The sequence below is a fragment of the Rattus norvegicus genome, chromosome 10, assembly GCF_036323735.1.
Source record: "Rattus norvegicus strain BN/NHsdMcwi chromosome 10, GRCr8, whole genome shotgun sequence".
Taxonomy (NCBI): domain Eukaryota; kingdom Metazoa; phylum Chordata; class Mammalia; order Rodentia; family Muridae; genus Rattus; species Rattus norvegicus.
The window spans coordinates 99,369,197-99,381,565 of NC_086028.1; the positions used below are offsets into that span (position 1 = coordinate 99,369,197).

Below are 12,369 nucleotides of genomic sequence, written 5' to 3' on the forward strand. Positions count from 1 at the left end.
TCGGCCTTTTTATTAGCTCCTTAATTGCTTCCCTGGCTGCCACGGGCATCGTCTGGCCCTTTTGTCCAAGTTTCCCATCTGCTCCAGCCTCCTCGGGCTCATGAGAGGTTGCCTGGTCATTTCCTCTTAGGGGTTGTCCCCTCTGGGATCCCAGGCCTCAGCTGAACATGGACTGCTGCTGGGCGCAGTTCCTCAGATTCTGAGAAGTAGGGACAGGAGCTAGCTAGCCCCTCCCTACATAGGGGCTTCTGTGGGTGACCCACTGAGCTCAAGGCTGGGCTCCAGAGAATGTATGGGTATCATGATCACTGGCTGAGGTTGCCTTGGGCCCTGGCAGAACAAACGTTTCTCACTAAAGATCAGGCAGCTGGGAGAGACTAACCTACATAGGGGGATACCGCTCATGAGGAAGGTCACAGGTCTCTGTTGGGAAGCCTGGTACTGACCTCTGGGTGTGGGCTTTATGAAGCCTTGGGGAGTCCTCAGAGCCCCTATATGCTTTTCTGCATACAGATTCCACAGGTCTGGGGTCATGAAACTAACCCTGTCACTTGAACTTTGTGACTCATGGCCACAGTCTGTGAAGTGCATGCACCTTGATCTCCTCCTTTCCCCCACCTCCCTTTTCCTGTGCTCAGGGGGTATAGAACAGAGGCTGAGGCAGCCCTGGTGGGGACTGGTGGATTTTCTGGTCCCAGCCAAGGAAATGAACCCGCCTTGTCCACCTAGCCTTACCTGCCATCGGATTAGCACAGAGGTGGTGGTGTGGGGAGTCACCGACAGGATGGTGGGTGCCTCATCGGGGGCTGTGGAGAGAGACAGAGGAGTAGACTCTGGGCCCCCGAGTGTCAGCACCACCCAGAAACACACAGGGACCAGATCCTGCTGACGCTGGTTAGCTAGGTAGGTCCTGCTTAAATTACCCTGGAGACCCACCCACCCAGTTTCCTCATAGCGAATGACCAGGGTGAGCTGGAGGCCTGATTTTAGACCTAACCGAGGGTCTTAGAACTTCTCAAAGCCATAGAACTTAGGTAGCTGTTAGGTGCAGGGTCGGGGTGGGTATCTATTCCCACTTCCGGGAAGCTGGAGGACCACTGGAGAAGAAATGCACTCAAATTCTAGGCTGGGTTTAGGACCCTGAGCCCTGGTTAAAAACCCTTTTGTCCCAAATCCCTGGCCTGGAAGTGGTCAGGCCTAGCAGGCCCAGTGAGCAATCTCTCCCCGTCAGAGGCCCCTCCTGCAGAAGAAACTTCATGCCACCAGGGTCAGGAGCTAGAGGCTCTGAATGGCACTGACCTGCCTGCAGGGTGGTCAGCGACTCTGATTCCTCGCTGAACTCGCTGTCCCCGATGTCATTGGTAGCCTTCACTCGGAACTTGTAGGACGTAAAGGGTTTGAGTCTGTGGAGGGAATTGGGGGCCGGTGACCACGGTGTCAACTGTGATTTGAATGTGAACCATCTCCCCACAGGCTTCGAAGACTTGGGTTGCAATGGGTGCGATCGCTTTGTTTGGGGGCAGGGGGAACTGAAACCTCTCAGGAAGTGCGGCCTTGGTAGAGGAAGTGGAACACTGGGACATACGCACCCATCTTTTGTCCCCTAGCCCTTCCTCTAGGTCCGTTTCCTGGGCACCATGGGCCTCCACCACATGCTCGACTGGCCCAGAGCAACAGACCCAGTTGGCCTCAGGCTGAAACCACTACGGTTGTTTGCCCAGACGAATCCTAACCCCTAGAAGCTGACACGTTGTCCCTCGATACCCACGCCAACTCCTCTACGGTGGGGTCTCATGTCTCACTGCTTGAGGAGGGGATCCTGGGAAGAAGGAGGGGCTTGAGTGCTGACACATGACATGGGAAGAAACCTGGAGGCTTGGGAAGGGGTCAGGTTGTGACGGTCCCTGAGATGCTGAGTGGCCACGACCCATCCCTGCTTAGCTTACATATCACTGCAATGGCTAGCCGTACATCTCATGCTTACCCATGCTCTCTCTGGTGGCCACGGAAACATCCACACTCTCCTCTCTACACAATCGTATGTATGGTGCCCTGCAAACTGCCAGTCTTTTCCTGAAGTTAGGGGAGTTTTGGTGTGTGTGTGAGAGTGTGTGTGTGTGTGTGTGTGTGTGTGTGTGTGTGTGTGTAGGTTCCCCAGAGATAAGGAAAAAAAGGAAAAAATCGTCTCTACGAGCCTCATTTTCTTCCCACCAAAAAGTCTTCTTGATTTACAGGGCTGGGGAAGGGGGTGGGGGAGGGAAGGCTTGTTCAAGTTCCAGGTCACATCGATTGGAATATAAAAAAAAGTACAATCACCGGGGATTAGATTGAGGCCAGAGTTTTGGAGAGGAGCTTCGTACTCCTATTAAAGATGGGAGGAGGACGCGGGATGTTGGGAGAATCGCTAATGAAGATTGGCAAGGGCTTCGCTAAGGGGGCCTGGCCGGACTCCACAGATAATTAAGAGGCAACCCTAATGGGCTTCCCAGGGACCGGGGGAGAGCAGGAAGGGGTGAGTGGGGCGAGCTGAGGAAGACAGGCGACCAGCTGAAGGTGCTCTCAGAAGCCCCCCTCCCTCCTGCAAGGATCACTCGGACCAAAGGGAACAGAGACGTGGGTGCAGACCCCACCTTACCTGTCCACAGTGAAGGCGGAGGCGTTGTGGCTCACTGAGGCGGAGTGCAGCGCCCACCTGCCGCTGGGCAGTTCGCGAGTCTGGATGGTGTAGTAGCGGACTGGGGAGAGCCCGTCGCTGCCTGGCTCCCAGGACAGCAGCACGCTGCGTGCTTTCACATCTTCCTGCTGTACCACCGGCTTGCTAGGGGGCTGCGGGCGGTCTGGGAGGCGGGGCAGGGAGTAGGTGAGACTGCAGCCAAGGCAGGGTGATGGTGGAGGGGCTGCCCTTTTTCAAGGGCAGTTCGAAGGTGTTCTGAACTTGGGACAGACACCCCATCCCTATCTAACTCCCACGATCGTGGGCCTTGCATGGTTTCTGACAGCCGCTAACACACGAGTGAGACCTGCCCTCAGCGTCCGAGGCCCTAGGTGCCTGGAGAGTCGTGCCGGTCACGGCGCCTTGGGAGAGGGACTTGTTGACACGTTTGCTTTTGCTTATGATGGAGATGCATTGTGTCGGACTGCGTGGGAGTGGGCCATGCTTTCTTCTGTGGGAGTTCATTTCCGTCATCCCTCTGCTCCACTTCCCTCCTTCGTTAGGACTTCCCTACCCCAGACGATAGGCTGCCAAACCTCAGTGTTCTTGGCCTTGGACTTGATGCTTCTTTGTGGAAGGGTTGTTTAGTGACTGCAGGATGCTTTACTGAGCATCCCCATCCCCCCCACGTCTGCCCCCCAGCACCTGTTCATCTTCCTCCTGCTAGGGCAACCCAGATATCTATCTATATTCCCTATGAACAAAGAAGCCCTTGGAGGAAATCCACTGTCTTACTGTCGTGTGTATTGGCACCCCCTCCCCAGTTGGGGACATTTTCTAGCAGATCACTTTTCAACCCAATGATGGGCTCAGGCTGACATCTAAGGAACCCACTCTCTATGTGCCTGCTCGGGGCAGCTCAGATTGCAGGCTCTAGCCCAGATCTAGCCCAGGGTAAGGGGTAAGGCTAGGGATGTGAAGGGGACTAGGGCGTGGATCACCAACCATCTCCTTAGTATTATTTGTTTCTTATTTTGACAGGCTCTCTCATACCCTAGGCTGCCCTCAAACTTGCTATGTAGCTGAGGCTGACCTCGAACTCCCGATCTTCTTGCTGGGACCTCCCAAGTGCTAGGGTGACAGGCGTGCATCACCACACTTGGTTTACGCCGTTCAGGGACTTGACCCATGGCTTCATGACTCTTTCAGTTAGGCTGTGCCTCAGACCCCACCTGTCCTTTAGGAACCTGAACAGAGTAGGATCCTGGGGAATCCCAGTCCAGCTCTGTGACACGGCATGATCCCTCACTGACCTCGACGCCAAGACTGGAGTCCATTCTCTTTTCTAGACTAAAGCAATGCTGTTCCCCACTGCTTCTCCCCGTCGCCCACTAGGAGGGGTGCTAAGTCCCCGTGTGGGCTCCAGAAGCCCTCTTCAGCTCCCCAGGCCTCCCCAGCCCCATAGGCAGTCACCTCTCTTCTCTGTAGTCACCACCAAGGCCTCAGCAGCCTCTCCCCAGCCTTTTCGGGTTTGGGCTGTGATACGGAATAGGTAGACAGACTCCGGCTTGAGGCCCGTGGCCATGTACTGGCGGGCACTGGGTGCCAGGACCTCCACTGTGGCGGTGTTGGCTGTAGTGGCGTTGAGCCGGTGTGTGATCTGGTAGGCTGTGGGGAGAAAGGCAGAGGGCAATGGCGGATCCTGCAGCCCCAATGTCCCGTGACAGGACCTATGTCTGTGGCCGCAGTAACATTGCAGTCAGGCCTCCCTGGCTCTTGTTTGGCGTGGGACGCTCTCCTGGTCGCTCTTACACCTTTAGCTATGGTTGAGGAGTGTGGACGAGAGAGGCCAGGTCACCTGCCAGCAAGCGGTGGCTCTGAAGCAATAGCCTGGTGCTTTTTAGTCTAAAGGACTTGATATCCACCGTCATTTTGTCTTCTGAGCAGTGCCATTCCTCCAGGGCTAGCCCAAGATGGGCTAGACCAAACTATCCTTGGTGTCATGAGTTTATTTAATTACCTATTTAAAAAATATTTATTTCAATTTTATTCATCTTGCCTCTACCTCTCAAGTGCTGGGGCTGCAAGTGTGAGCGCTATGACTGACATGTCAGATCTTATTTTTCAGGGGCTGTGGACTTTCAGGGCTTCCCAGGCCTGTCTCATCTCTGCCTTTCTTTTTTTTAAAACCCATCACACTACCTCCTCTTCCCTTCCTAGGAAGGGCACAGGAATGGCGCAGACTTACCCAGAATGATGCCGTTGGGGGTTGCGGGGGGCTGCCAGATGAGCCGCACAGATGTGGTTCTCACCTCTGGAAACAGGATGCCCATGGGGGGTCCCGGGACTGGAGGAGACAGAAGGAAGAAGGTGAGGCCGCTGTTCTGTCTGTGGCCCTGTCCAGGCCAGGCTGAGCATCGAGGGGGAATTGATGGGTCAGTTCAGTGACTTTGTGTGTAGTATACCTCTTAGCGAATAATTACAGAACGGTCTATCCTCAAAATCAGGGTCAGTTTACAGGACCTAGAAGGCGAGATGGGGTATGTGCACCCCTCAAACAGGCCCTAGTTATTTGTCAAGGGCCCGAGACTCCGACTTCCTTGCCCTTCATGAGTCTGTGCGTGGGCTCTCAGAATAGGCAGACATGTGTTCTTGGCTTTTAAGTCTGTGCTGGAATGATCCCAGGGGCCTCAGCCAGGGCTTCACCCAGGACCTTCCAGTCCCCAGCCTGGTCTGTGCTTTGGCCACCTCCTGAGCGGCTGTGACAGGTTGGAAAGTGCTCACCCTGACTCTGAAGGAATCCTCTCTCCACACCTGGCTTTGCAATCCTGGCGTTTAGAAGCTCAGGGAAGGCTCAAGGGGACCCCCACACTCTGAGTGGGCTTGGTCCCCGGATCCATCTTCTATGCTCCCTGGGGATGGCCCAGGGAAGCTATTTGGGGGTGGTGGCTGCAGCCTGACAGGTGTGGATGAGAGGAAGGAGTGAGGGATCGAGTGGCAGCGGGGAGTGGGCGCTCTTCCTGTGACACTTCATTCCAGCCCAGAATGTCAAGGAGATGAGATGCGTAAACTTGAACTTGGCCTTCTAGGTCATTACGTGGGTATATTTGTCAAGGCAGGAGGATAGAACATATTTAATTTAACAGTTCATTAGCTTGATTTACAGTTAGAATATACAGACGGGCGATACCGGGGCTCGTTTCTGCATTTGTCTGGGCCTTGCGAGTGTTTGTGGTGGGCAGACCACTTTGCTGTGTGTGGGAGAATGGAGGGTAGAGACCCCTCTGTCTGTCAGTTTGAGACTGGGGGTGGGGTGGGGAGGGATTCTGCAGTGAATGGAGCCCTTCTGGTGTCACTGTTTTACAAACAGGACCAAGAGGCATATGCCCAGACATTAGACATTAGAGTCTCCTCATATGCCCAAAGCAGACCTGCCCCAGGTTCAGGACACGTCCCCCAAATCTCCCAAACCCAATGCCAAATCTTTGTACTGTCTACTTGTCCTGGGGAGAGACCATGAGGTGGCATCAGACATCCGACTGTCCTTACCTGGCCCTTTCCCCCACTCTCCCTTATTGGCTATGAATAGTGTCCTCTTGCAGTGAATTGGTGTAGCCTCTGGTGACCCCATTTTCCAGAGGAGGATCCTGAGACTGGGGATCACTGTGGGGTGGGGCAGGATGAGGGGGTGGACCCTCTGGGCTTAGAGGGGTGTAGGCTTACCATCATCTAGCGTCCGCTCCAGGATGGGAGGGTGGCTGGGGCTGCCGTCGCCGATGCGTGTGAAGGCCAGAACCTGGACCTCGTAGAGCACGTACTTGCCCAGGCCTGTGAGCTGGGCGCTGCGGGACGAGTTCCCTTCTACCAGCCAGAACCGGGCCTGGGAGTCCGAGTCCTTCTCCTTGTACCTCACCTGTCATTGCCAACACAGAGGAGGGCCTCTGTCAGGAAGTCTTTTCCAGGGAGGTGTGGGGGGTGGGGCAGGAACACGGGGACCCCCTGGAGGGGTTGGCCCTAAAGGGAGACTCAGCTGTGCATAGCTAGAAGTCCCCGTAGGCCCACAAGGGAAAGTGACTTGCTTAAGGCTTCAGAGTGATAGTGGCAGAAATGGGACATTATCCTATGATCCTTACCTTTCAAGGTAAGACTGGGCCACATGGCCACATAGCCACATGACCACATGGTCACATGGCCACACAGTCACATGACCGCATAGCCACATGGTCACATAGTCACATGACCAAACGGCCACATGGCCCAGAACAGTTTGGAAAGGAATTCTAGAAGATAATAGAAACCAGACTGTATCCCTTAGGGCTGAGGATAAAGCTTGAGGTCCCCAGATCAGCCTCCTGGAAGAGCGGAGCAGTCTGATAGACCCTGTCAGTCACGCAGTTACTGGATGTCTCCCTATCCCTAGGGGAGGTCTTTCTGGTTGCTGTGGTGACTGGTGGATGAGAAACTAGGCAGATACCCTGTGCCTCTGTGAGGCAGAGAGTGATTCGGAGGAAGGAAGACAGATACCTTGGGTGGAGGGCCTAGAGAAGATGGTGCAACCCACCCCCTTTTGATCCCAACAGCTACCTTGTAGCCCAGCACGAGGCCATTTCGATCTGCTTCCGGGATCTCGCTCCATCGAACCAGCATGCTACTAGAGGTGGTGGCCAGAGCTGACACGTTGGTGGGGCCAGAGGATGGGACTATGGGAGACAGGAGTGACAAGGAAGAATAAGGACCCAGAGACAGCCCCACAGTGGTGGGAAATACAGCAAGGATGTGGGGACCAATCAAAGAGCCAGCTTCACGATGCCAGCTCTGTGGGAGAAAAGACAGCACATGCAGACCACAGCTGCAAGCGATCCTATGATGGTTTGGGGGATGTTACAGACAATGTTTCTGGGGTCAGCTATTTCTCCTTCTTTCTTTTTTGGGGGTGTTAGGTGGGAGGTGGGGGTCTCATGTACCCCAGGCCAGCTTCAAATTCACTATGTTGCCTGGAATGACCTTGAACTTCTGACCCTCTATCTCCCGAGTGCTGGGATTAGAGGTTTCAATCACCATGTCTAGTTTATGCTGGGGAAGCAATCTAGGATGTGCTAGGTAAGCACTCTACTAACTGAATTATATCCTCAGCCTAGCCCCTCATTTCTGTCTGTTCAGAATAACCATTATTATTATTATTATTATTATTATTATTATTATTATTAGGTGTACCCATGGTGGGTGTGTAGACTGTATGTGCACGCCCCAGTGTGTACATGGAGCTCAGAGGACACAGATGAGCTGATCCTCCTTTCATTTTTATATGTGTTCTGGGGATCAAAGTCAGGTCACCAGGCTTGTACGACAGGTGTCTTTACTGGCTGAGCCATGGCGCTGCCTACCCTCACTGATTTTGAGAAAGTGTATCGTTACATAGCTTGGCTGGCCTTGAGCTCGGGAATTCAGCCTACCCTGGTTCTGGAATAATTTTGGATGACCTTGCATTCCAGCCCACATATTGTAAGAAGGCAAAGCTGGGGCATCTGGGAGGGTAGAAGAGACACCTGCTACTTTGAAAGTATCACAACGAACCACATGTTGACGAAAGAGGGCTGCCTGTGGACCGGGGCTCATATTTCAGGTTTAAAACCCCTTCTTAGGCTCCTAGGAGAGATAGGTTTTGTTTCTAGAATGTTCTGAGATCCCTCTGTTGGGTGTTGGGGTTGAAGCTGGGTGTGGGGCAGTGAGCTGGGATAGGCTTGGACAGTTAGCAGTCCTGTTTAGCTATCCCACAAACTTCCCAAGAGCGGGGACTGTCACTGGGGGACCTAGAGGTCTGGCAGGGTGCTCTGCCATGGGGTGAGCACTGAGGCTAGCTGCTTGAGTTGTCTGCACAAATGGCCGTAGCACGGTCTGCTCTGTAGCACAGTCTGCTCTTGGATGGCCTCAGAGAAGGAGGAGCAGTGTGGTACCTGACTCCCGGGTCCTGCCCACCACCGCCTGGCTCCAGGGCCCGCTCCCGATGGCGTTGAAGGCCTGGACCTGGACACGGTACTCTGTCCACTCCTCCAGGTCCTCAATCGTGTATTCTCGCTCCACTCGGTCTTGTACCGTGTGGCTCAGTGTCTTGCCGTGGCCGTCAGACCGGCTGTACTTGATCTTGTAGCCCACTGACTCAGGGTTGCCGTTGTATTCCATTTCTGGGAGGGGCTGGGATAAAGCAGGGGCAGAGAGATGAGGGATTAGGATGGAGACCACTCTATATTTCCTTTTTCTCACTCACCAGTTGAGCAGACAGTGCCCAAAAGAGGCGCTATCCCAAGTGGGGCTTGAACTGGTAACATTGTTTCCATGACTCCCTGTCTGTTTCTCCACCCTGGACTCCCAGGAGAAGTAACATTTTTGTTCCTCATTCACGTGGCTGACTCATAACCTTGCCTGGAGGCTGGTCCTTTCCAGCAGGCTGAAAACCTGTCTGCACCGCTTGCTGATGAGCAGAGAGAGCCCTTAGGCTCTTGTGTCTTTCAGTTTAAGCGAGTAGCGAAGAGCTGAAGTTGAGGTCACTTCCCTTACTCTGGCTGTCAACACACATGTTAACTGCCTCTAACACCTGGTCTCTACTCATGCTGCCCTTGGGAGGAAGGAACCTGGAGTTAACCCGTCCTTATATAGTCTCCTTATAGGCACGTCACTGTCAGGAAGTCCTGCAAATTCAGCAAATCTCAGGCTCTCCCACTGAATTTCATCTTTGTCTTACTGGTTAGAGTCTCACCGATAAGAAAAGACATTCTTTTCCTGGTTTGTAGCACTCAGCGGGACGAGTCCTGCTTAGTGGTTTAAGGTTGGATGACTCTGGCAAGGTTGGTAGGTGGTGGGGTGGACCTTTGGCCTGAAGCAGACACCAGCTGAGAATCTGGCTTCCACTCCTTCTCAGAAGCTGGCATGTTTGCACTTTCTCCCCTCCATTCTGCCTCCCCAGGGCTCCAAGAACCCATAATCCATAGTGTACCATTTTAAAACCCACTTTGTCCAATTCTCCCTCACTCACTCAGCCTTCTCTCGCCTCCACGTTCCTCTACAGACACTTACCGACATGAGCTAGAGATCATCAAGACAGAAATAGATGGGCCCAAGAGGCTGAGATGGGCCTGGCAAACCACTCTCCTACTGGTTAAGGAGAGGTAACTGGCCACACATCATTATGAGACAGGGGGCTGCATGGCACAGCTGTTGACTTCCCATCCCCCACAGCATCCCAGTAATATACTCTCTAACTTTCATGTTTGGAAACATTTAGAGACAATTAAGAGGTGTGTGTGTGTGTGTGTGTGTGTGTGTGTGTGTGTGTGTGTAGAGCTGAAGTTGAGGTCACAGGAGGCTATATGTCCCACTTATACATTCACAGTGCCCTGGGCCACTGGGCTAGCCCCAAAGTGTTGCTCGGGGTCTGCTTCCTGGAAGAGGAGCCATAATTAAGATTATGTAGTGTCTGTTGGGGGCTCATGGTATCAAGTCTCAGCCACCAGCTCCTTCTTGTCACGAGTGGTGTGGGAGGGTTTGCACTAGTTCATATAACCAATGAGTGCTCTCTTGGAGGCAAGGGGCGTGTGGTGAGAGAGGCCACGGGGCACCACCAGGCTGACCCTTTCTTTGCCAGGGTTCTGGGCCTCCCAAAGAGCACTGGATACCAGCTGCTACTTCTGTTCCTGTCAGAATTACTCTTATTGCTACACAAGTCTTAGAAACTGCCCGGGACTCCTGCTGGGGTATCCTATCTCAGGGTGGCCCGAGAGACACAGTGTTTCAGTTCCTGAGAGATACAATGTTTCAGTTCCTGAGAGACACAATATTTTGGTTCCTGGCTGAGAGACCACAATGTATTCAGTGGCCAGTGCTGCGTATTTTGGGGCTCTGTCTCTTGCTGCTAACTTGGGGAATGTGGGAGGGTATGGCGGTCCTGGGGAGGTTATATGACCTCACTTTCTTCCTGTGCAAATTGGGGGCGAGCCTCATTCTGCTGTTGTGGGTTAATGAGAATATTTTAAAGATAGACTCTGAATAAATCACCCAGAATAGCCCTCGGTAGGACACAGAGGTCACAGCACGTCAGCAAGTTACTTCCTGTAGGTCAACTGTGATCGTGACTCTCAAAGGAACTACAACTCTGAGCTGTGGGACTGGCCCCTTCCCAGCTTTCACCTCAGCAGCAGGTGGACCTAAACACTAGTTCCACCTTGTGGCTGCTTGTGTGGCCATGGGCAAGTTCCTAATCTCTCTGCGCTTTCCTGTTCTTAGCTGTAAATCAGGACGGGGGTGTGTCCTCAGGGTTCTTGGAAGGGTTGATTGGGTAGGAAGTTTAGGATGTTTGCCACTTGGCAATGCTTTTAGTAAGCAGCATTTTATACCTCACCCTGTGTGTGTGTGTGTGTGTGTGTGTGTGTGTGTGTGTGTGTGTGTGTGTGTGTGTGTAGCGTGCCCGCTCTCGTGTGTGCACACATGTGTGCAGAGGCCCCTTTGCTTTTTAATTTTATTCTTTTGTTATTTTGACACAAGGTCTTTTTTTTTTCCTTTTCTTTTTTTCGGAGCTGGAGACAGAACCCAGGGCCTTGCGCTCGATAGGCAAGTGCTCTCCCACTGAGCTAAATCCCCAACCCCGACACAAGGTCTTATTAGGTATCAGGGGCTGGCCTTGAACTCAAAAGAGATCTGCGCCTTTAACCTGAGAGTGGGGTTAAAGGTGTTTGCCACCACATTTAATATTTCTTGAGACAGGGTCTCACACTGGACAGCTAGGTGAGGCTGGCTGGCCAACAAGCCCCGAGGATCCTCCTATTGAGGTAAGGTGTAGTACTTCCTCCCAGCTCTGTGCTCACAGAGAGTCTGAGTCTGAGTCTGAGTCATAAGACTCAGACTCAAAATATATTTACAAATACCTTGGCCATATAGCTAGGTTCTTCTCTGATTAGATCATAACTTAAAATAACTCATTTACTCTAATTTGCATTTTGCCACATGGCTGGTTACCTGTGTTCAGGTACCAAGCATCTGTCTTGTCACATCTTCCTGGGCGAATCTACCATGTCTGGCTCTACCCCAGAATCCTTTCTGCCTACCGGATGTCCCACCTCCTATTTCCTGCCTAAGCTGTAGGCCATCAAATTTATTATTGGCAGGTGTCAAATGCATACAGACACAAGACATTCTCTCGACATCCTCCTGTCTCTGTCTCCCCAGCACTGAGATCACAAGCATGTGCTAACATGGCTGGCTTTTTAAGGTCGGTGCTGGGGATCAAACTCAGGTCCTCGTGTTTGTGTAACAAGTACTTTACATCTCCCCAACCCATACAATGTATCTTTTAGCTCTTTAATCTCCTTTGATCACAATTAACCATTGGGTACCTTACAGGTTAGTAAGGAAGAAATGATGATGATGATGATAATAATAAAAGTAAAAACCAAACCAAACAGCTGCATTCCCAAGTCTAAGTCAAAGGTGAAGACCTTTGAGATCAACATATTGATACAGGGAGGGGACAGTCTTATAAATGTCCTATCCCACTGCCCCTGAGAGAGCCTTACCATCCACCGGAGCCACAAGCTGGTCTCACTGGCTGTACGCAGGGTCACGTTGGCTGGGGCCATGTCTGGGGGTGCCTGGAGGGTCTGGATCTTTCTAGAAGGTTGACTGGGTGGGCTGGTGCCGACAATGTTCACTTGGCGCATGCGGAAGCT

At 52.7% G+C, this 12,369-nt stretch overlaps 1 protein-coding gene and 1 long non-coding RNA gene across 6 annotated transcripts in view; one reads left to right on the forward strand and one right to left on the reverse strand.

Moving 5' to 3' along the window:
- Sdk2 (sidekick cell adhesion molecule 2) overlaps nucleotides 1-12,369 on the reverse strand; it is a 277,637-nt gene that overhangs the window by 45,150 nt on the left and 220,118 nt on the right. For all 3 annotated transcript variants that reach the window (NM_001413325.1, XM_006247693.5, XM_063269472.1), the window contains 9 exon segments: nucleotides 736-806; nucleotides 1,300-1,403; nucleotides 2,636-2,837; nucleotides 4,127-4,321; nucleotides 4,902-5,000; nucleotides 6,377-6,566; nucleotides 7,238-7,353; nucleotides 8,608-8,845; nucleotides 12,217-12,367. In NM_001413325.1, the coding sequence (NP_001400254.1) occupies nucleotides 736-806; nucleotides 1,300-1,403; nucleotides 2,636-2,837; nucleotides 4,127-4,321; nucleotides 4,902-5,000; nucleotides 6,377-6,566; nucleotides 7,238-7,353; nucleotides 8,608-8,845; nucleotides 12,217-12,367 (1,366 nt within the window).
- LOC102547853 (uncharacterized) overlaps nucleotides 1-12,369 on the forward strand; it is a 97,972-nt gene that overhangs the window by 26,940 nt on the left and 58,663 nt on the right. The window lies entirely within an intron of this gene.